This window comes from Elephas maximus, chromosome 3 (assembly GCF_024166365.1).
Source record: "Elephas maximus indicus isolate mEleMax1 chromosome 3, mEleMax1 primary haplotype, whole genome shotgun sequence".
Taxonomy (NCBI): domain Eukaryota; kingdom Metazoa; phylum Chordata; class Mammalia; order Proboscidea; family Elephantidae; genus Elephas; species Elephas maximus.
In genome coordinates this window covers 96,972,875-96,997,001 of record NC_064821.1, presented here as the reverse complement: position 1 = coordinate 96,997,001, position 24,127 = coordinate 96,972,875, and the positions used below count along the sequence as shown (strand labels likewise).

The following is a 24,127-nucleotide window of genomic DNA, read 5'->3' as shown; positions in this document are numbered from 1 at the left end:
CAGAAGTTGGTAAAAGTCTTCAATTTCTTCATCTCTGGCTTTAGTGGTTGGTGCATAAATTTGAATAATAGTCGTATTAACTGGCCTTCCTTGTAGGAATATGGATATTATCCTATCACTGACAGCATTGTACTTCAGGATTGATCTTGAAATGTTCTCTTTGACAATGAACACGATGCCATTCCTCTTTAATTTGTCATTCCTGGCATAGTAGACCATATGATTATTCAATTCAAAATGGCCAGTACCAGTTCATTTCTGCTCACTAATGCCTAGGATATCACTCTTTATGCTTTCCACTTTATTTTTGCTGACTTCCAATTTTCCTAGATTCATACTTTGTGCATTCTCTGTTCTGATTATTAATGGATGTTTGCAGCTATTTCTTCTCATTTTGAGTGGTGCCACATCAGCAGATGAAGGTCCCAAAAGCTTTACGCCATCCACATCGTTGAGATTGACTCTACTTTGAGGAGGCAGCTCTTCTCTAGCTGTGTTTTGAGTGCCTTCCAACCTGAGGGGCTCATCTTCTGGTGCTATGTCAGACAACATTTTGCTGCTACTCATAAGGTTTTCACTGCCAATTTTTTCAAAATATTCTGCCGGGTCCTTCTTCCTAGTCTGTATTGCTCTGGAAGCTTCACTGAAACCCCCCATCATGGGTGACCCTGTTGTTATTGGAAATACCAGTGGTATAGCTTCCAGCATTACAGCAACATACAAGCTGCCACAGGACGACAGACTGACAGATGTGCAGTGGAAAACATGATTGGCCATTGGCAGTTGCTCCCATCCTTTGTCTAACCTCTTCAAAAAGGGGTGATGAAAGGTGTTTTTTTCTCTGGGGACTGAGGGAGAATGGATGGGTTTAGGAAGTGACTAAGGAGCCCTGGTGGCACAATGATTGAGTGCTTGGCTGCTGAATGAAAGGTTGGTGGTTCGAACTTACCCAGTGCCTCTGCAGGAGAAAAAACCTGGCGACCTGCTCGTATAACCATTACGGCCCCTATGGGGCTGATCAGCTCTGTCAGGTGGGGTCTCTATGAGTCGAAAGTCAATTCCACAGCACCTAACAACAACAACAGGAAGTGACTGCCTCATAACCATGTGAGAATTTCTTGGTTCCTTGTATGGTGTGTACTTTCTGGTAAGTGGGCTGTTTCTTACATATCTAAAAACATTTTTTCCACATGGTAACTGCAAAATTCACCAAAAATAGGGTTTTTAAAAATTAACTGTAGTATAATACAACTCCATATTTTTTAAGTAATTGAAGATTTTCGACCATCTTTATTGCATTGTGGTGGGACTTTATCATGTTTAATGGCTACGTAAAAATTCTGCTGAGTGACTTTACTATAGTTTACTTAATCAGTCTTCTGTTGTTGGGTATATAGGTTATCTCTTTATCTTTTTCTAACATATGACCTGAGCTGTTAAATTAACATTTTTGTTTTAATTAGGGTACCCAGAGTGGCGAGAGTGTAGGGGAACAGGTGCTTTCCACAGTGCTAATGGTATAAATTGATAAACCCTTTTGGAGAGAAGATAACAGAATCTTTAAAATTTTGCATGTTCTCTGATTCAGCGGAAACCCTGGTGGCCTAGTGGTTAAGTGCCACGGCTGTGGACCAAAGGGTTGGCAGTTTGAATCCACCAGGCACTCCTTGGAAACTCTACGGGGCAGTTCTACTCAGGGTCGCTATGAGTCGGAATCGACTCGACGGCACTGGGTTTGGGGCTTGGGCTGATTCAGCAGCCCCACACATAGGAATTTATGCTAAGGGTATAATATGGATGGACATAAAGATAGGTGTATAAGGGCGTCCATTACATGACTAAATCCCAACTATATTCATTGTTGTTGTTAGGTGCTGTCAAGTCAATTTTGAACTCATAGCGACCTCATGTGACAGAGTTGAACTGTTCCCATAGAATTTTCTAGGCTATAATCTATACGGGAGTGGATCGCCAGGTCTTTCTCCTGAGGAACTGCTAGGTGGGTTGTGCCACCAGCACTCCTAAATTCCAGCTGTAGAGGATACAGTAAATAAAGCATGTAAATTGATACCCCGTTTTTGGAGAGCTGGTAACAAAATCTTTAAAATTTTGCAAATCCTTTGACTTGGCAATCCCACATACAGGAATTTATCCTGAAACTATAAATATGGAGAGACATGAAGATACATCTATAAGGACATCCATTACATGATTAAATTACAACTATAGAGGCTAGATTAAATAAAGTATGTACAGCCATGTAATAGAGTGCTATACAGTAATTAAAATTATTTGTTGGAAGAAGATTTTTACATATGGCTATAGCAAGCCCTGGTGGCATGGTGGTTAAGAGCTTGGCTGCTAACCAAAAAGTTGGCAGTTCGAATCCACCAGCCACTCCTTGGAAATCCTCTGGGGCACTTCTGCACTGTCCTCTAGCGTTGCTCAGAGTCAGAATTGACTTGACGGCAAGGGGTTTGTTTGGTTTCGTGATAGCAAACCAGCTTTTATCAGGAACTAACTTTCCCCCTGGATAGACATAAAAACTACTGTTTGAAGACATCAAAAGGAGCTATCAAGACAACCAGAATTTGAGGGGCCAAGATTCTGGAGAAAAGGGAAATGCACTGAGGTGAATCTGACAGACTGTGCTACTTCTTCCCTTCAGACATCTGCCAGTTTGTAAGTGATGTCCAGCCAAGAGCTGGAGAGCTGAACAGTTTTCTGTAGCCTTACTGTGCTGAGGAGACAAAAATTGGAGTTTAGGGCTACCAAGACAGGCAGGTTTTGAGGAGCCAAGATCCCAACAAGACAGGAAGTACCAAAAAGTGAGCCTTAACATTCAGCGTTGCTTTTCCTTCTAAGATATTTGCTGATTTTTAAGCAGCATAGGCTAAGAAGCTGAGAAATCAACAGACCGTAGCAGCTAAGAGGTTGAGAAGCTAGGTGGAGCTTTCAACAGCCTCAGGTGCTGGGCAGGCAAATAGTAAAGCTCAGGGTCAGTTAAGAACAGGGCTTCAAACTGGTTCAAACTGGTTCAGTCATGGCTGATGAAGCAAAACTGGAACAAACACGAATTTTTATAATTTGGGTGATCCAGGACCATAACCAGAACCGGAAACATTACAGGTAGAAGCTCTGGAATGGGAGACTTGGAAGAGGCGTAATGAGCCCTTTCAGGAGCCTGATGCATGAGATTGGATTATTGCTAGGTCTGAAGAGAGCAACACATATTCATAGTGGTGCAGTTGGCTGCCATCTTTGAGTGGGGCACCGCTGTTTCTGATGCTGTGAAAAATCTGAAGGGCAAGAGATTTGGCTGCTATGCAGTGCGTATGCTGCCCTTGTTTCCTAAGAGGGAGATTAAGTTCCTAGGAGGGCTTCAACCTGTGATTTTTCCCATTCCAGTTATAGTTCACCCAAATTTTAAAAATTCATGTCTGTTCCAGTGTCATTTTCTCAGCCATGATCAAACTGGGAAGAACTGGTTCAAAGCACTGGTTAAGAAAGAGGAGCCCTGGCATCCCAAGCTTTCAGTTGGGGCTTCTGAAGGGCAACATTCTAGAAGAGAGGATGAAGCAGAAATAGAGCAGTCTTTATAAAGACTGACACTTTGAAACAGCTAAAACCCAGACTGAATTAAGATGACTTTCCCCTCCTCTTTTAACTGTTTTTAAGAAGGAGAAGCAAAGTCCCTCTGGAGGAAGATAACATCATCCAGAGCCTGTGCAATTTTCATATACAGTGTTGGGTATTCAATAAAAAATTACCAACCATACCAGGAGACAGGACCAAGAGGGAGAAAAAACATGATAAAATCCAACTCACAGGTGGTCCAGATATTGGCATTATCAGACCTAGGCTTTAAAATAACTGTGATTAACAAGACCCACAACTCACACAATATACAAAAACTAACTCAAAGTGGATCAAAGACCTAAATATAAAGCCCCAAACTATGAAGTTCATAGAAGAAAAAATAGGATCAACACTAGAGGCCCTAATATACCTCATTAACAAGATACAGATCACAACCAACAACATACAGACTCCAGAGGATAAGCTAGATAACTGGGATCTTCCAAAAATTAAACACCTATGCTCATCAAAAAAAAAAAAAAAAAGACTTCACCAAAAGAGTAAAAAGAGAACCTACTTTTGGCTATTATGAATCAGACAAAGGTCTAATCTCTAAAATCTACAAGAAAACCCAACACCTCTACAACAAAAAGACAAATAATCCAATTAAAAAATGGGCAAAGGAAATGAACAGACACTTCACCAAAGAAGACATTCAAGCGGCCAACAGACACACGAGGAAATGTTCACGTTCTCTAGCCATCAGAGAAATGCAAATCAAAACCACAAAGGGAGACCATCTTACCCAGCATTACTGGCACAAATAAAAGAAAAAACAGAAAATAACAAATGTTGGAGAGGCTGTGGGGAGATCGGAACTCTTATGCAGTGCTGGTGGGAATGCAAAATAATACAACCTTTTTGGAAAACAGTACGGCGCTTCCTTAGAAAGCTAGAAATAGAAATACCATTTGATCAAGCAATCCCACTCTTAGGAATATATCCTAGAGAACTAAGAGTCATCACGGGAGTAGATATATGTGCACACATGTTCATTGCAGCATTGTTCATGATAGCAAAAAGATGGAAACAGCCTAGATGCACATCAACAGATAAATGGATAAACAGACTGTGGTAGTTCACACAGTGGAGTATTACACAACGCTAAAGAATGACGATGAATCTGTGAAGCATCTCATGACATGGGTGCATCTGGAGGACATTATCATTATGCTAACTGAAATAAGTCAGTCACAAAACGACAAATATTATATGAGACCACTACTGTGAAAAATCATGGAAAAGTTTACATACAAAAAAATAATAATAATAACATTTGATGGTTATAAGGGAGAGGAGGGGTGAGGATGGAAAAACACTTAATAGACAATAGATAAGCGGTAACTTTGGTGACGGGTAAGACAGTGCACAATACTGGGGAAGCCAGCACAACCTGTACAAGGCAAGCCAGTGAAGCTCCATAGACACATCCAAACTCCCTGAGGGACCGAATTGCTGGGCTGAGGGCTGTGGGGACGGACCATGGTCTCAGGGAACATCTAGCTCAATTGGTGTAACAGAATTTATAAAGAAAATGTTCTACATTCTACTTTGGTGAGTAGCATCTGGGGCCTTAAAAGCTTGTGAGTGGCCATCTAGGATACTCCACTGGTCTGACCCCCTTCAGGAGCAAGGAGGAATGAAGAAAACTAAACACATAAGGGCAAGATTAGTCCAAAGGACTAATGGCCCACATCTATCACAGCCTCCACCAGACTGAGTCCAGTACAACTAGATGGTGCCTGGCTACCACCACTGACTGCTCTGACAGGGATCACAATACAGGGCCCCAGACAGAGCTGGAGAAAAGTGCTAAACAAAATTCTAACTCAAAAAGAAAGACCAGACTTGCTGGCCTGACAGAGACTGGAGAAACCCTGAGAGTGTGGCCCCCGGACACCCTTTCAGCTCAGTAATGAGGCCATTCCTGTGGTTCACCCTTCAGCCAAAGATTGAACAGTTCATGGAACAAAACAAGACTAAGGGGCCACACCAGCCTTGGGGCAGGGACTGGAAGGTAGGAGGGAACAGGACAGCTGGTAATGGGGAACCCAGGGTTGAGAAGGGAGAGTGTTGACATGTCTTGGGATTGTTAACCAATGTCATACAACAATGTGTGTACTGTTTGATGAGAAACTAGTTTGTTCTGTAAAGCTTCATCTAAAGTTCAATTAAAAAAAAAAACCTAAAAATAAATAAATAAAAGAACTGTGATTAATATTTTCATGAAAATTGATGACCAAATGAAGAATTTTAACAGGAGAGCTGAAACGGATTAAAAATTAACCAAATGGAAATTTATAAACCTAAGAATATAGCAACTAAATTTCAGAACTTAAAAGATGGTTTTAATAGATTAGATGCAGTTAAGAGAGACTGGTGAACTCCCTATTAAAAATTAGGGAGGAGAAAAGAGGAAATTGATACTGGGGACGTACACATTTGGGTCAGCAATGCCTTCCAGGTCGCATAGAGCTGGGCTTGTATCTTGTATCTTGACTCTACCATTTAGTAGCTGCTTGACCTTACTCTCTTCAGCTTCCTCTGAAAAATGGGGTTAGCAGTACTGGCATGAGAAGATCCTAGTACTGTGCTTGGCACATATTAGGTACTCCCTAAACTTTGCTATTCATGATACTTTATTATATGGAAAAAAAGCAACCACAAGAAAATGCGTATAACCAAAAACCAGTTGCCATTGAGTTGATTCTGACTCATGGTGACCCCATGTGTGGCCGAGTAGAAGTATACTCCTTAGGTTTTCAGTGGCTGGTTTTTTGGAAGTAGATTACCAGGCGTTTCTTCCAAGGTGCCTCTGGGTAGATTTGAACCTCCAACCTTTTGGTTAGCAGTTTAGAACTTAACCATTTATGCCACCCAACCTGTTTTTTGTCAAAAATGTATAGAGATACATAGGGAAACACCACGGAGATTTATGTGTCACCGTGCCTACTGTAGCTCTCTGGGTTGCGGTCTTATAGGTGATATCTATTTTCTAGTTGTAGCCTAGGTATATTTTCTAATTTTTTTCTATAACAGGCATGTGCTAATTGTCATAGTAATAAGAGAATCAGGAAAAAATTGGCCCATATACACATTTATGTACAGATGTATTATACCTACCTGTGCAACCAGTCCTGGGCTGCTCACTTCCTGCCCCTGGACTGGGACAAAGCTGCGAGCTCCCTCTTCTTTGCGGTGCCGTTCTGAGGTTGGCCAGCTCAGGTTTTACTGGCCCAAGTCCCCATAAATCTAGATTAGCTTTAAAGAGGGATTTATGGGGTTCTTGTGGTCTGGGATAAGGGACGGCATGCGGCCATCAGCCTGGCGTGAGGCCTTGAGCATCAGGCGCTGCAGCTTGGAGGCTCTGCAGTGGTTACAGGCCCCCTGACAACCGTGAACGCCCTGAGGTTCCTCCAGTCCGAGAGAATGGGCCTCGGTGAGTCCATCCTGCTGGCTGTGGTGACTGGAGAAAAGCTCAGCTGCCCACCTCTTTGCTTCTCTTCTTTCAGAAGCCCCTACTTCCTGGTGGTTGCCAGGCCATTGGAATTTCTGAGGAGGCAAAAGAGGGGATGATGAGGGAGCATGATGAGGCAGGAAGGCCCTTCTGAGGAGGCAAAAGAGGGGATGATGAGGCAGGAAGGCCCTGGACTCGGAGTGTGAATGCAGGCCTCCCTGCCTCAGCTGTGTGTGGTTAGACATGCCGCCCACCCTCCCTGGGCCTAAGAAGTAGAAGCACCATGTCTCCTGCCGTGATCTCTGTGGTGCCCTTCCTGCCCAGGCCTGGCATGTGGATGGTATCATGTCTAGCCCCAGCTCTCCCACTGCCCACAAGAGAAAGCTGAGGCTCAGGGAAGTGGTAAAGGCCCCACTCGCACTGACCGTGCCTGTGGAACCTGTGCTCAGACTCTTGGGGAAGGACTGCTGCCAAGACCTCGCTGGCTTGAGGTAGCCCTTTCTGTGGCAGCTGGAGCTCGCTGCCCTGGAAGATAGGCCTCTGTTCTTGGAGGCACAGATAACCCCTGGGATCTCGTGACCTTGCCTTCTCTGCTTGTCAAGAAGACAAACGGGAGGAACCTTTACCAAGTGCCAACTGTGATCAAACTCCATACCAGGGACTTCATGTGTATAATCTCATTTACTCCTCACAGCCACCCTGTGGAGCTATCTGGCATATAACCAAAACCAGTTGTCATCAAGTAGATTCCTGCTCATGGTGACTCCATGCATTTCAGAGTAGAACTGTGCTCCACAGGGTTTTCGATGGCTGTGATCTTTCAGAGGCAGATAGCCAGGTCTTTCTTCTGAGGCTCTGCTGGGTGAATTCAAATGGACAACCTCTCATTAGTAGTTGAGCCCTTTATTGTACCACCCAGGGACTCCTGTCTGGCACATAGTAGGCACAAAAGTGAACTTGTAACATCCCTTCCAGCCATCCACCCTCCTGCTATTTCTAAGCGTATACTGTGGGCCTAATTGTTTGCTGGGAATGAGGTGGGAAGTATCCCCAGTGGGGTCCAGTTGTTTAGAGTCAAGCCTCTTCCCCTCTCTGAGCCCGTTTTCTCTTCTGTATGTGCAGTAAGTTGGACAAAATCATGGCTATGGATTCATTAGTATTTTTCATGCCATCATCTCCACCCTGTGAGGAGGATTTTATTCTCCCTTTTTACAGATGCAGGAAAGTGCAGCTCAGCTTCAGATTGTTAATCTCTGCCTTTCTAACTGCAAAGCCCTTGTCTCTAACTACAGCTCAGGGGCCAGTTCTGGCCTGCCACCTGTTTTTCTGAATAAAGTTTTATTGGAACACAGCCCTCTCATTTGTTTACATATTGTTTGTATATATATTGTTTACGTATTGGCTGCTTTAGTGGTGCAACAGCAGCTTAGAATAGTTGCAGCAGAGACCATCTACTTACTACCTGGCCCTTCACAGAATAGTTTATGACTAGATGGCTGAGTCAGGAGACCCAGCTCAAGTCTGAGGCCTACGCTTTCTATGTGAGCTTGGGCAAATCACTTGCCTCCTCTGAGCCTGCCTAGCCAACTTCCGAGTGTTGTAGTGAAGCCCACAGAGGATGGCTGTGAAATATTTTGTAAATTGTAAGTGTGGTACCTTACCACCAAGCCTGGTGCCTGGTAACCTCTAGAAGTCTGCTTGTCCGTGAGTGAGGAGGCAGTCATCATGTAGGCCTTCCTTGACGCAGCCGCTGGCTGCTCCTGGGCTACAAGGAGGCGGCATCTGGGCCCGAGGTGCTGAATGCATCATTGTCCATTCTCATGCAGACTTGGCAGGTTTTAGTGCAAATTAAAATTCTTGTGGGGAGTCACCTTATGTGTGGTGCTGTTTTATAGCCAAGTCATTATGGTAATTTGCAAGTCTCTCTGGTGTGTAACTGGAGCCATTTGCTTCAGATTTCGGCTCATTTAGGTTGCTGGGTTCTGCATTTGGTGACTTCTGTGCATTGGGGTCTTGTCCTCTGATCCTGGCCTCAGGATCATCCAGGTCTGATGCTTCCTGGGCCAGAATGCTTCTCCTGCAGGGCTCTGCCTCCTTGCCCCGTCCTGAGCTCGACTAGAACTAAGAGAGGAAATACTTGTCATTGTCATCATCATTATTTTTTGAGTATGCCAAACATTGCGTTCATAATCTCACTTAATTGTCATCACAACCTTGTGAGGTAGGTGTTATCACCATTTTACAGATGAGAAAAGGTAGGCTTGAAGAGGAAACCAAACCAAACCCTTACCTAGTCTTGGGGGTGCCAGTCCAGGCTCTGCTGTGGATTTGCCATGTGATCACAGGCAGGTTGTTTCCCTCCTCGAGCCTTAGTTTCTTCACCTATAAATGGAAAGACTGTCTTTCAGTCCCAGCCCTGACATTCTAGGTGTTCTCACCAACTTGTGAAAATGAACACAGGACCTCCTCATCCTCCAGCCCCCTAGAGAAGCTTCATTTACATGGAGAAAGCCAGTCCAGGGTCTTCTCTTGGCCCTCTGTTGCACAGAGGGAGACAGAGGTCAGCTGGGTACCAGCCCCTTCCAAGGGTACATCATTCCCTGGCTCAGGGCAGCTGAACCGGCTTGCTCCCTCAGTCCTCTGCCTTCTCAGAGAAAGACTCCATCCTCGATTATCAGAGATGGCGAGCAAGCAGGAGTGGGGACCTCACCCATCTGGGTCTTGTGATGCCCTTGGGGACAGTGAGGCAAGATGCCAAGGGGCAGGAGGGCAGCAGTTTTCCTGGCAGGGTTAGGCCCATGGTGGGCAGCGATGACAATGCCCAGATCATCCCAGTGGCAGCAGCATCTCTGGGATACATGCTACAGCCTCTGGTTTAACTTTCAACCTCTGAGAAAGCAGGCGGCCTGGGCCAGAGCCTGGCATGGGCTTTGGGAGACCTGGGCTTGGACCCCAGCTGTGGCAGCAGTTGCTGTGTGACCTTGGGCAGCCACTTGGCAGCTCTGGTGCTTAGTGTCCCTCTGTGAGGTGGGGAGGCCAGTGTTTCACCAGGGTGCTGTGAGGGTCACATCAGACCAGGGCTCCAAGGCTGGGAGCACCAGGCAGTGTCCACTGTGTCCAGAGCATCTTCTTCCTCCCACCTTCCCAATGCTGACTTGTTTATACTTATTGCAGGGGAACCTCTTAGTGTAACCAGTGGAGAAAATACCAAGGCCCAAATTATTTGCTGAGTAATCTCTGTTTCTTCCCACAGAGGTGATGGTTTTGCATCTCAGCTCAGCCCTTTACTCTCTGTGTGACACTGGGCAACCGCTTAAATTCTCTGAGCCCTTGTGCCCTCGTCTGTCCATGAAATGGTCTTACCCGTCTGACAGACTTTTCGCAAAGATTAAAGTTTAGGAGTCGTTCTAATGGTTTTATTCAGGCAGCGCTTCTACTTCCCCAAGGCTGTCCAACAGGATTGTCTTTTGAGTCAAAGGTGGGACATTCCTTTGGAGGTCCCCAGTTGCTCGTTGGTTGGCTGAGAGGCAGCAGGACGGAACTTGGCTTTTGAAGTTTGAATTGTGGCCCCAACTCTTACAGACCCCTGAGCCTGGTCCAGGGCACCTGATCTCTCCAAGCCTTGGCTTTCCTCATCTGGAAAATGGTCATAAGGAGCCTCCTCCTAAGGATGGACGCCTGTGAGGCATGAATGTGTACAGCACATAGTAAGGGCTTGATAAATGCTAGGGTCCTATCACCTTTCCAAGTGCCCATCTTCCATCTCTCCATGAATCCTCCTAAGTGAAGGATGGAATAAGTAACCCAGAGGCCCCAAAAGGCTTGGTGGGTCCCAGAACAAAGCTCAGAACTGCTCCCCGAAGACTCTGGGGGAAAGGCCTGGCGAAACAGCCCCGCATGATGATTAATCTCTCTTTGCTCCAAGTGCTGTTAATGGTCATAAAATTATCTACAGTTTTCTGAGGCCCAGTCCCAGGGCTTGCCTCAATGGGACAATAAAATCACATGCAGAAACGATTTGGAAAAAGGGGCAAGAGCCAAGCAGAGCTGGAGTTAAACAAGTGGCAGCCTGCTCTCATTAACTCGGGCCATTCACATTTGTTACCAGGGATTTCTTTTTAATTAAAAAACAACTGAGTTATTAAAAAATAAGCTTGAGAGGGGCTGGCTGGTAGGCAGCCATGGCCGGCAGGAGCGTGACTTCCTCGCAGCAGGACACAGGGCCTGGCTGGGAAGGGGGCAAAGGCCAATTCTGAGCAGATGTTTATCTGAACCATCTCAAGCAGGCTCGCCTGGGCCTGGGAACTGAAGCCTCTTCTGAGCCCCTCACCTCCTTGGGACCTTGGAGAGTTGCATTCTCGTCTTGCAAACTGTAAAGTGCTTGGCTGGTGAATGCCTCCTGTCTGGAGCCATGGACAGGAGCATTTTTTTTTTTTTATCCTGAGCACAGGGGTGGTCATATACTGAAGGGGCTGCCTCAGGGTGGGCTAGAATTAGGGTTGGGGTAAGTGGATCCTTGGGCCTGAGGTTGGACTTGGCTCTCTAGGGCACTTCTTATTACATAACAATTAAGATGTGGGATTTACAAACGATAGTTAGCTTTATTAATAAAGAATGTCTGCCTTGAGCATTGTGCTCTTTTACAGAACTACAGTGAAATTTGTGAAAGGTGGAACTTGAAAGGACTGCTTTATTTTTCCAGGTCTTGCAAGTTTTCTGTCTGTGACAGGGCGCAGTCTTACCACTTTTCTACGACTCGTTTTAGTGGAAAATAGTTGCGTTTTCTATGACAGGTTTTCGCATTATACAGGCTCTGGCTTTTGCACGTTTTACTGTATTTATATGGGGTCAAATTGACAACAGCAACTCGAAGGTTAGATAGGAAGCTTAAGGGGTAGTGATTTTATGTTAACGATGGAAGAATAATTCGAAAAAGAAGGGTGAGAATGGTTGCACAACTTGAAGAATGTAATCAGTGTCACTGAATTATACATGTAGAAATTGTTGACTTGGTGTATCTTTTGCTGTGTATATTTTCAACAACAGCAAAAAATAAAATACATTATTAAAAAAAGAAGGTGGTGACCTTACAACAAAAAAGGATGTGGAGTTTGGGTCTGACAGACCTGTGAGGGAGATCCTGCTACCACGCTTACTAATTGCGTGATTTGGTGCTCAGCAGAAGAAAGATATGGCAGTAGGCCCCCATAAAGATTTACAGCCTTGGAAACCCTGTGGGACAGTTTTACTCTGTCCTGTAGGGTTACTATAATTAGAATTGACTCCAAGGCAGTGGGTTTGGTATGATTTTGGGTAATTTCACCTCCCTGAGTCTCTGTTGAGGCCCCGGTGGCATAGTGGTTAAGAGTTCAGCTGCTACCCCAAAAGGCCAGAAGTTCAAATCCACCAGCCACTCCTTGGAAACCTTATGGGGGCAGTTCTACTCTGTTTCTATATAGTCGCTATGAGTCAGAATCGACTTGACGACAACGGGTTTGGTTTGAGCCTCTCTTTTCTCCTTTGTAAGGTGTGGATAATAATAATAGCTCCCTCAGAAGGCAGTGGTGAAGCTCAAATGAGATGTTGTTGTTGTTAGGTGCTGTTGAGTCAGTTCCAACTCGTTGCAACCCTGTGTGCAAGAGAACAAAACACTGCCTGGTCCTGCACCATCCTTAAAATCGTTGGTATGCTTGAGGCCATTGTTGCAGCCGCAGTGTCGGTCCATCTCATTGAAGGTGTTCCTCTTTTTCACTGACCCTCTACTCTACCAAGCATGATGTCCTTTTCCAGGGACTGGTCCCTCCTGATAACGTGTCCAAAGTATGTGAGACAAAGTCTCACCATCCTTTCTTTTAATGAGCATTCTGGCCATACTTCTTCCAAGATGGATTTCTTCTTCTGGCAGTCCATGGTATATTCGTTATTCTTTGCCAGTACCGTAATTCAAAGGCATCAATTTTGCTTCAGGCTTTCTTATTCCTTGTCCAGCTTCCACATACATATGAGTCAGTTGAAAACACCATGACTTGGGGCAGGCACACCTTAGTCATCAAAGTGACATCTTTGCTTTTGAACACTTTAAAGAGGGCTTTTGCAGCAGATTTTCTCAATGCAATACGTCGTTTAATTTCTTAACTGCTGTTTTCCATGGGCGTTGATTGTGGATCTATGTAAAATGAAATCCTTGACAAGTTCAGTCTTTACTCTATTTATCATGATGTTGCTTATTGGTCCAGTTGTGAGGATTTTTGTTTTCTTTTTGTTGAGCTGTAGTCCATACTGAAGGCTGTGGTCTTTGATCTTCGTCAGTAAGTGCATCAAGTCCTCTTTACTTTAAGCAAGCAGAGTTGTCATCTGCATATTGCAGGTTGTTAATGAGTCTTCTTCCGATCCTGATGCTGCGTTCTTCTTCCTATAGTCCAGCTTCTCTGATTATTTGCTCGACATACAGATTGAATAAGTATGGTCAAAGGATACTACTTTGACACACACTGTTCTTGACTTTAACCCATGCAGTATACCCTTGTTCTGTTTGAATGACTGAGTCTTGGTCTATTTACAGGTTCTGCATGAGCACAATTAACTGTTCTGGAATTCCCATTCTTTGCAATGTTATCTATAATTTATTATGATCCACACTGTCAGATGCCTTTGCATAATCGATAAAATACAAGTAAACATCTTTCTGGTATTCTCTGCTTTCAGCCATGATCCATCTGACATCAGCAATGATATACTTTGTTCCACATCCTCTTCTGAATCCAGCTTGAATTTCTGGCAGTTCCCTGTCGATGTACTGCTGCAGTCGCTTTTGAATGATTCTGCAAAATTTTGCTTGTATGTGATCTTAGATATTATTTGATAATTTCCGCATTCTCTTGGATCACCTTTTTTTGGAATGGGTACAAATACGGATCTTTTCCGGTCAAGCTGACCAAGTAGCTGTCTTCCATATTTCTGGGCATAGACAAGTGAACATCTCCAGCACTGCATCCATTTGTTGAAACATCTCAATTGATATTCTGTCAATTCCTGGAGGCTTGTTTTTTGCCACTTCCTTCACTGCGGCTTGGACTTCTTCCTTCAGTACCATCAGTTCTTGATCATATGCTATATCCTGAAATGGCTGAACGTCCACCAATTCTTTTTTGGTACTGTAACTCTGTATATTCCTTCCAAGTTCTTTTGATGCCTCCTGTGTCATTTAATATTTCACCTGTAGAATCTTTCAGTGTTGCAACTCGAAGCTTGAATTTTTTTCTTCAGTTCTTTCAGCCTGAGAAATGCTGAGTGTGTTCATTGCTTTTGGTTTTCTAACTCCAGGTCTTTGCACATGTCACTCACTATACTTTACTTTGTCTTCTCCAGCCACCCTTTGAAATCTTCCGTTCAGCTCTTTCACTTCATCATTTCTTCCCTTTTGCTTTCGGTACTCTTAAGTTCAAGAGCAAGTTACAGAGTCTCTTCTAACATCTCTTTTGGTGTTTTCTTTCTTATGTCTTTTTAATGACTTCCTGCTTTCTTCATGTATGGTGTCCTTGATGTCTTCCGACAACTTGTCTGGTCTTTAGTCATTGGTGTTCAGTGGGCTAAATCTATGCTTGAGGTGGTCCCTAAATTCAGGTGGGATATTCTCATGGTCATATTTTGGCCCTCGTGGACTTGCTCTAATTTTCTTCAACGTCAGCTTGAACTTGCGTATAAGCAATTGATAATCTATTCCACATTTGGCTCCTGGCCTTGTTCTGACTGATAATATTGAGCCTTTCCATCGTCTTTTTCCACAGATGTAGTTGATTTGATTCCTGTGTATTTCACCTGGCAAGGTCCACATGTATAGTGCCGTTTATGTTGTCGAAAAAGGGTATTTGCAATTAAGAAGTCATTGGTCTTGGCAACGTTCTAGCATGCAATCTGCAGCGTCATTTCTATCACCAAGGCTATGTTTTCCAACTACCAGTCCTTCTTTTTGTTTCTGACTTCCATGTTCCAAACGCCAGTAATTATCAATGTGTCTTGATTGCATGTTTGATCAATTTCAGATTGCAGAAATTGGTAAAAATTTTCAATTTCTTCATCCTTGGCCTTAGTGGTTGGTGCATAAATTTGAATAATAGTTTTATTAACTGACCTTCCTTGTAGGTGTGTGGATATTATCCTATCACTGACGTCGTCGTACTTCAGGATAGATCTTGAAATGTTCTTTTTGACAATGAACATAATACCATTCCTTTTCAATCTGTCATTCCCGGCATAGTAGACCATATGATTGTCTGATTCAAAATATCTAATACCAGTCCATTTTAGCTCACTAATGCCTAGGATATTGATCTGTATGCATTCCATTTCATTTTTGATGACTTCCAGTTTTCTTGGATTCATGCATCATATATTCCCTGTTCCAATTATTAATGGTTGTTTGCAGCTGTTTCTTCTCATTTTGAGTCGTGCCTCCATCCGTGTCATTAAGGTCGACTCCACTTTGAGGAGGCAGCTCAAAGTGCCTTCCAACCTGAGGGGTCCATCTTCCAGCACTATGTCAAACAACGCTTTGCTGCTATTCTTAAGGTTTTCACTGGCCAATTTTTTCAGAAGTAGACTGCCAGGTCCTTCTTCCTAGCCTTTCTAAGCAGGGGACCCTGCTGGTATTTGAAATAGTGCTGGCAAAGCTTCCAATATCACAGCAACACGCAAGGCATCACAGTACAACAAACTGACAGACATGTGGTGGTCAAATGAGATAACAGGTATAAATCACTAGTCGAGAGCCAGCACATATTGCTCAGCAAATGTTGCTATTGCTGTCATCATTACATTTAAGGGTTTGATAATGTTCTGGTATCAGCTCTTTTCTCATCTTAATGGCTTATCTTGCTCAATGTTGAAAGAACCTAGACAATACTTGGACTTATTAATCACCTGTAGGGCACTTTATACTTTACAAAGTGCTGTTTGACCTTAAGAACAATTTCCATTCCTGGGGCAACTCCTAGGTGTCAGCACTTTGTACCCTGTTCCCAAAGCCTCACAATGTCTCTGCAGAATTGGTGTGACCGTCCCCACTTTACACAGGGAAGCAGAGGGTCAGCCACAGGAGGGATTTGTGTGAGTCATGGAGTTAGTTAGGGGCAGAGGTCCTCACGCTGAGTTCCTTCAGGCCCTAAAGCTCATGTCCTTTCCTCCTTAGTGTAACCCTGTGACATGGCAGGGTAGAAAACCTTAAAGGATAGTTTCCAGATTAATCTTCTCATTCTACAAATGAGAAAACAGCCCAAGAGAAGGGAAGTGACTTATAATAACCATATCTTGCATTTTGGAGCCCTGGTGGTAAGTGGTTAAGAGCCATGGTGAGCTACGGCTGCTAACCAAAAGGTTGACAGTTCGAATCTACCAGCTGCTCCTTGGAAACCCTATGGGGCAGTTCCACTCTGTTCCGTAGGGTTGCTATGAGTCAGAATTGACTCGACAGCAACGAGTCTGGTGCTGGTTTTTGGTGTTCACATCAACTGCCTTAGTTAATTTTCATAAAAGCCCAGTGAGCTGGGCAAAGCAGGGCCTAGGGTAGCTAGCCTGTCAAAGAACTGTGGCGAATACACAGGTATAAATAACTCTATACTGTTTCTATGGTATAATGCAACTTGGAAAACAATGTAGACTGAGTGTTGGTAAAAACAATAACAAATACTGTTTAGTAACCACCTAACCAGTAACCAAGTGACCTGATGTGTACCAGAGTAGAACAGTGCTCCACAGAGTTTTCAATGACTGGTTTTTCAGATGTAAGTCACCAGGCCCTTCTTTTGAGGTGTCTTGAGCCTCCAACCTTTCTGTTAGCAGCCAAGCACATAACTATTTGTAACACCCAGGCACTCCCATGACCATCTACTGCTTGCTGCATACCTAACACATATTATTTCACTAATGATGACTCAGCCTGCTGGGCAGCATCCACTTTAGATCCACCAATCCCAGCATGCTTTCTTGCATGATCTCAAATGAGCACAGTGTGTATAATGGGAGGATAATACACTGTAAGCTCCGAGAGACCAGGAGTTTGTCTTGTTCATCAGTTTTTCCTGCACCTGGAAGAGTGTTTGGTACATAGTAAGTGCATAATGTTTGTGTAATGGTCACTTAAGCTCTTCAGCATCGTCTGAAAATTAGGAATTTTATTACTTATTCTGCTAGGTGACTATGGGAATTGAAGGAGGTATCCCACGTGCCCCGAACACAGGAGGGCTTCAGTTAGTATTGGGTTAATGGTACTCTGTCCCACACTGTACCCCAATGACCGCCCTCTCCCTGCACCCCTCTGCAGGCCATCCTCACTCATTTTCTCTCCCCTTTCTCCCTGTCTTTCTCTGCCCAGTGAACGGGAGCTACGGCCACTGCACCCCAGGCTCAGAGAAGAAGAGCCTGCTGGACACAGATCTTGTTGAGGGCCCCGGCCCCACCTGCCACCAGGGCCTGTTTCTCCCCGTGGGAACCCCACCGCCCCGCACTCACCCCCCAGCTTGCGAGAGGCTGCTGCATTTCCCCCACCCTGACAACAGGTATGTGCCCCACCCCCTCCTGTCAGCTGCCTCCTGAGGCTACTTCCTGAAGGCCAAGCCAAGGCCTCAAGAGCCTCTGACCTCACCTGGGCTGCCTCGCTCATGGGACACATGGGGAAACTGAGATACAGGATGGCAAGGGACTGGCCAGAGCCTGGTAGCACAGAGATGGCTGCTTGGTCTAGAACCCGTACTTCCTCCTCTGGCAATGTCTCACAGGAAACAAAGATGGTTTTGTTGAAGCATGTTTTTCCATGTCAGAGGCTGAGGTGGCTTTTCACAGGGCATCAGTGAATTTCAGAAGAGGAAAAATCAGGGGTGGGTTTGGGAAGGAAAACCCACCTCAGGTTCATAGAGTGTCAAATCCTGGACTAGTGGTAGAGTGGAGAGGGATTCTCTGCCTAGGGCCATTTCCTTCCCCCGGAAGCCATCGCCCCACAGAACCCTGCCAGGTAGCCATCTGTCTTAGTTACCTAGTTCTGTACCTAGAGCAAACACTGCAAGTGGGTGGCTTTAAAGAACAGAAATATATTTTCTCACAGTTGAGGAGGCTAGAAATCTGAATTCAGGGCATGGCTCTAGGAGAAGGTCCTTCCTTGTCTATCTCAGCTTCCAGTAGCTGCCAACAATCTACGTAGATGAGTGTGCCTCTATTGCCTGTCTTCCTCTTCTCCCTGTGTGTGTGTGTGTTCTGTTCATAACTAGAAGTGATTAGATTTAGAACCCACCCTACTCGGGCATGACTTAATTAACATAAAGAAAACGCTGTTTTCGAACAGGATTATATTTACAGGTACAGGGGCTAAAATTTCAAGAATATGTTGAGGGGACATAATTCAATCCAATAACACCATCTACTCAATGCTTGCATATTCCTGGTGACATCCACCTCTGGGCAAATATTCCATCCAGTTGCATATTGGCTGAAACTGCCTTTATGCCCTCTGCAGAGGTTTGATGAAAGACATAGGTCAGACACAGACAGGCCTCTGTGCACACCCACCTGGTCCCCAGGGCCTTTACTCCACTGCCTGGGGCTGCTGGTTGGCTAGTGCCTATTTTATGGGCCAGAGATTCCAAAAACTGGCCTAGTTGCCTATCTGCAGTTCATTCATTTGCCAACCATTTGTGTATCTACTGTGTGCCAGACAGGTGCCGGGAGTGCCTTGGTGAAGAAGGCAAAGCTCTCCCCTGATAGAGCTTACATTCTAGCGAAGCATCTACAATGTGAGCTGATATTATATAGAAGGATGGTGATTCTTCCTACGTGGAATCATTTGTCTTTGAGGGTTCAGATTCCCTGTGGCCTTCTTTGATACTAGCGAGACTGCTGATTTACAGGAACAAGCATCTGTTAGATTTCAACCCTCTTGTTTGTTTGTTCTGTGCTATTGAGTTGCTTCTGACCCATAATGACCCTATAGGACAGACTAGAACTGTCCCCTAGGATTTCCTAAGCTTAATTTTTATGGGAGTTGATGGCAAGGTCTTTTCTGCTGCAGAGCAGCTGTTGGGTTTGAACCACCAACCTTTCAGGTAGCAGCTGAGTGCTTAACCATTCCACCACCAGAGCTCCTTGTGTGTTGTTTAGCAATAGTTAAATGCATTTATCTGCTTGATTAGTCACTGAGGCTTCCCAGCTGTACTCATTTTCTCCAGTGAAATTTATTCTATCTTGTAGTAAAAGCTTTGCTAACCTTTGGAACACTGAGGAAGCGGGTGTTTTTTTGTTGTTGTTTGTTTTTTGGAGATATGAACAGAACTATCACAGCAAATGTCTTTTGACAATTTAGGGCATGGGACAGTCTGTACCAGGCATCCTATGTCAACATCAATCTTAATCACTGCCACCCTGCTACCAAAATAGCTGAATTTGATCCGACACTTTTCGTTAGGTGCTGTCGAGACCTTATGTCTAACAGAACGAAAAGTTGCACAGTCTTGTGCCATCCTCCCCATTGCTGGTATGTTTGAGCCCATTGTTGCTGGTATGTTTGAGCCCATTGTTGCAGCCACTGTGTCAGTTCATCTCATTGAGGGTCTTCCTCTTTTTCACGTACGCTCTACTTTACCAAGCGTGATGTTGTTCTCCAGGGACTGATCCCTCCTGATAACATGTCTGAAGTGAGAGAAAGTCTCACCATCCTCGCCTCTAAGGAGCATTCTAGCTATATTTCCTCCAGTACAGATTTGTTCGTTCTTCTGACAGTCCATAGTATATTCAATATTCTTTGCCAACACCATAATTCAAATGTAACACTTTTAGATTTTCTCATTTTGCTCAAGGAAAAGAGGGTCCCATTCCTCTATCCCATCCACCATCCAAGTCTGTCCCTTCTCCCTTCTGCTGATTACCTTGGGTTTGAGGCCCCTCATCTCCATTCTTGCTGCCATTTCCTGAACCTAGGCCCCTTAACCTACCACCTGGGTTCCTACAGCCTCTGCCTCACCAGCCTCCTTGCCTCCAACTCAACTTTCTGATACTGATAAAATAGTTCCCATTTACTAAGTGACTACTCTGTGTACATTGTCTCATTTACTCCTCAACCCAGAACTGTGAGGCCCAGGACCTACCGCTAATGAACAACCATCGTGGGTGCTTACTTTGTGCCACATGCTGGGCCTACCGCTTTACATGCATTAACTCACTTAACCCATGACAGTCACAGGGAAACTGAGTCCAGAGAGGCCACATACCTAGCCCAAGGTCATCCACAAGTGCTGAGGATTTTTAACGAACTTCAGTGATATCCCGATTATGTCATTTTGGTGCTGAAAATGGTTGCCCGCCATCAGCATGGACAGCAGAAAGTCTTGTTAAGTGCAGTTCAAGTCCTGGCCCTCTGGGTGACCTTGAGCAAGATGCTAAGCCTCTCTGGGCCTCATTTTCTTACCTATAAAATGAGAATAGCAACAGAGAGTGAGCAGGCCCCTCAGTGGGGCCAGGAGGCACCTTGTGATCTGGCTCCTCTCTGCCCACCGCACCCACCTCCCTTGCAACCACACCAGCCTCTCCTGGCCTTTGTCCGAATGGGCCACCCTCTTTCACATCTTCATGTCTCAGCCTTTGGAGCCTCACTTGCCCTCTTCTATTTACCAGAACTCTATACACCCCTCCGCAGACCTTAAGTGTTCCCTCAGAGGTCTGGTCCACACTGTCCCTACTGGAAGGGGAGCTTCTTAAGGGCAGGGACCTGGTGTCTGAGTTATCTCCATGTCCCCATAGCACTCAGTACAGAGTGAAAAGCCTTTGGGGTGAAATCACTGACTCTCGAGTGAACTAGGGGGTGCACGGGCCCCATGAAGCCTGAGGTCACCCTCCTCTCCCTTTGAGTCTCATGCTGAAGAAACATTGATTATCTCAACTTCAGCAGCCCCTACCAGGGGCCAAGATGATGGGCAGAACATTTGAGTCCCTGGTACTTAGGATATTGAAGCTGCAAAGGAATATAATGGTCATTATTGAGTCATACCCATTCTACAGATGAAGAAGCTGGAGCTCTTGGCAGCAGAGTGTGGTGGGAAAATCCCAGCCTCCTGATTTAAACAGATCCAAGTTCAAAATCCCACTGTAGTCCCTGGGTGGCATAGATGATTAAATGCTCGACTCCTAGCTGAAAGCTTGGTGGTTTGAACCCACCCAGCCTCAGAAGACAGGCTTGGTGATCTGTTTCCAAAAGGTCACAGCCTTGAAAACCCTTCGGAGCAGCTCTACTCTGCACACACATGGGGTCACTGTGTGTCAGAATCAACTTGATGGCAACTAGCAACAACAATCGCTGAGCACCTCTGTGCGCTTGGGCAAGTTGCTTTAGATTTCATAAGGGTAAAGCACAGATGGGAGTACCTTGAAGAATTTGTTCATGCATTCAGCAGATCCTTAACCATGCATCATTCTACTGTGTTTTCGTTGCATGAGATGGTCCTGGCACATTTGGCTGCTCAGCAGTTGTTGACTCTGTCTAGGGACCCATGCTCACCATTTCTAGGCCTGGAGATGTGATGAGAGTTGCTCAGGGGTGCATAGGCCTCAGTGGCAGAGCAGGTCCAGAACCGCTTGCCAGGCCTCACGTGGGTGGTTAGGGGAAGGGCTGCCTAGGTGAGGGTTCGGGGCTGTGAGACATCAAGGTCTGAGGCCCCGCCCCCTGAAGCCATTCACACTGTTGCTGTCAGTTATTCGAGTGACTCTGTCACAGAAAGCTACAGCTGTTCTCTTCTCCTCTTTTGGTTGATTTAACCTGGTGCTGTTTTCAAAGTGATTGCCCTAAACAGATGCCTCCCTGGGCGCCTCCCTGCCCGTGCCCATATCTCGCCAGGCTCTGAATCCCAACCCTGCAGGGAGCCCCTGGACTTTTATTTATTTTTTTCAGCTTCATGAACTCACAATTTTGATATCAGATCTTTAAGATCCTTGGAGCTTTCTGCTAAGAATGGTGGTCCAGAGCGTCCCCAGCCCTGGGAAGGGAGGTCGTGGGTTTGCTGTCTACCTCAGAATCGAAGCTCCTTCTGACTCCACCTGGTGACAAGATGTGCCTTGGGCAGCAGGGTTCTTGGGAGATTGTTCAAGTGTATTTGAGAAACAACCAGAAACTCTCCCTCCCATGGCTTTATCCAGGGACAGCATCAAGTCAGTGCTATATATGGAAAAACACTCACAAGAAGAAGGGGAGCCTGGCTTCTGGCCCAGGCCTTGTCACTGTTTGCGGCTGTGTGACTGTGGGCAAGCTGTATGCCTCTTCGCTGTTCAGTGATGGGATTGGAGTGAATACTGTCTGAGGGCCCCCGGCTCAGACATCCTTCTTCCTTCACCCCTTCCCCTCTCCACCACATCATGATTGGAGCTGGGGGTACTATCCCTGCAGGGAGCCCTGGGCGGGGCTGCAGGGCGGGCCTCCCCCAGACTCAGCCCATCTTGGGAAACAGAGGGACAGGCACCCTTCAACAGAAACTGGATGCTCCCACAGCCCTGGCTGCAAAGAGCTGGAGGACAGTGGCAGTAATAGCGGCATTAATAATGGCACCATTCACCCAGCCATCGCACTTGATCCTGCCATCCTGTGAGGTAGAGAAGGTTAGTCTTCATCTCATAGGTAAGGAAACTGAGGCTTAGGCAGGAGCGGGGTCATGTGGTGTGTCCCAAGTGCTACTAGGTTTCTTGTCTGTCAGATTGTTGCTGCCCAGCAGGGGGCTTCTCTGACCCTCAGCTCAACATCACATTCCTGGGCTCTCTACTTCTCAGGTCTTACTGTCTTCACCTGTACCTTACCTGCCTACTCCCAAGCCAGCCTGGGATGGTGGGAGCTCAAGTGCAGGAATTACCTCATCTCCCTTAAACCTGGCCTCCTGTGAAGTGAATGGAGAGAGCATGGCCCCCACATTTGAAAGAGGCCCTGTCTAAAAACCAGTGTACCACAGATGTGATGAGGACAATCACCATGGCAAACCCCATCCCTATCTATCCTCACTCTCATGAAAAGAATCATTCCAGTGTTGCAGATGAGGAGAGAGCCCAAGAACGACGAACTTGCCCAAGTGTGCACAACTGGGATATGGCTGAGCCTGGCTGGGAACCCAGATCTCCTGCCTCCCAGTTGCTGCCCCACTTGGCTTGTGCCATTGTTTTTCCCCAAAACTGTGGTTTCATACAATTAGAGGTCTCACAGTGTCTGGGCTTAAATTCTGGGACATCCTCCTGAGAACTTTTTCCTCATTTATTTCTGAGGGTTCCTCCTAACTCTTCAAATCCCCCAACACACTGGCATTAACAGTGGAAAACTTGGGGTAAACCTTATACAATTAACACTTTTAGAAATTAAAAAAAGATTACAAAAAATAAGGGAAATACAAGTGGAATTTAAAACAAGATGCACCTAGATGTCCCTCAAAATACCAGCCACAGTCTTCTTCCCACAGAACTCACTAGTGGGTGGGATCATAAGGAAGGAGGTCAGGCCTTAGAGGCAGGACAGGATGGCATTAATAACTGGATTTTTTTTTTAATTGTGGTGAAAATATACACAACAAAACATTTGCCAATTCAATAATTTCTATATGTTTAATTAAGTGACATTGATTAAATTCTTCATGTTGTACAACCATTATTGCTATCCTTCTCCAAATTATTCCACCATCATTAACATAAACCCATTGACCTCTAAGCAAAAACTCCCTTTTCCCCCCTCTTTCCCACTGCTGGTAACCACTAATAAGCTTTGGTTTCTATATATTTGCTTATTTCACTTAAGTGAGATCATACAGTATATGTTCTTTGGTGACCGATGTATTTCGCTCAGCACAGTGATTTCAAGGTTCACCGATGTTGTGGCATGCATCAGGACTTTTTGTCTCTTTTTGGCTGAGTAATATTCTATTGTATGTGTATAATCAAGGGCTGGATTTTGGTTAAAAGATGAAGCGGTATTCCTTCTTGGCTTTCCACTTACTGCATTTCCTTGTTCAGAGCTCCTGCCTTTCCTGA

The 24,127-nt window shown here is 45.2% G+C and overlaps 1 protein-coding gene across 2 annotated transcripts in view; it reads left to right on the top strand.

Moving 5' to 3' along the window:
- GLIS1 (GLIS family zinc finger 1) overlaps positions 1-24,127 on the top strand; it is a 314,199-nt gene that overhangs the window by 163,622 nt on the left and 126,450 nt on the right. For both annotated transcript variants that reach the window (XM_049879303.1, XM_049879302.1), the window contains exon 3: positions 17,466-17,649. In XM_049879303.1, coding sequence (XP_049735260.1) covers positions 17,466-17,649 — 184 coding nt within the window. The remainder of the gene's footprint in view (positions 1-17,465; positions 17,650-24,127) is intronic.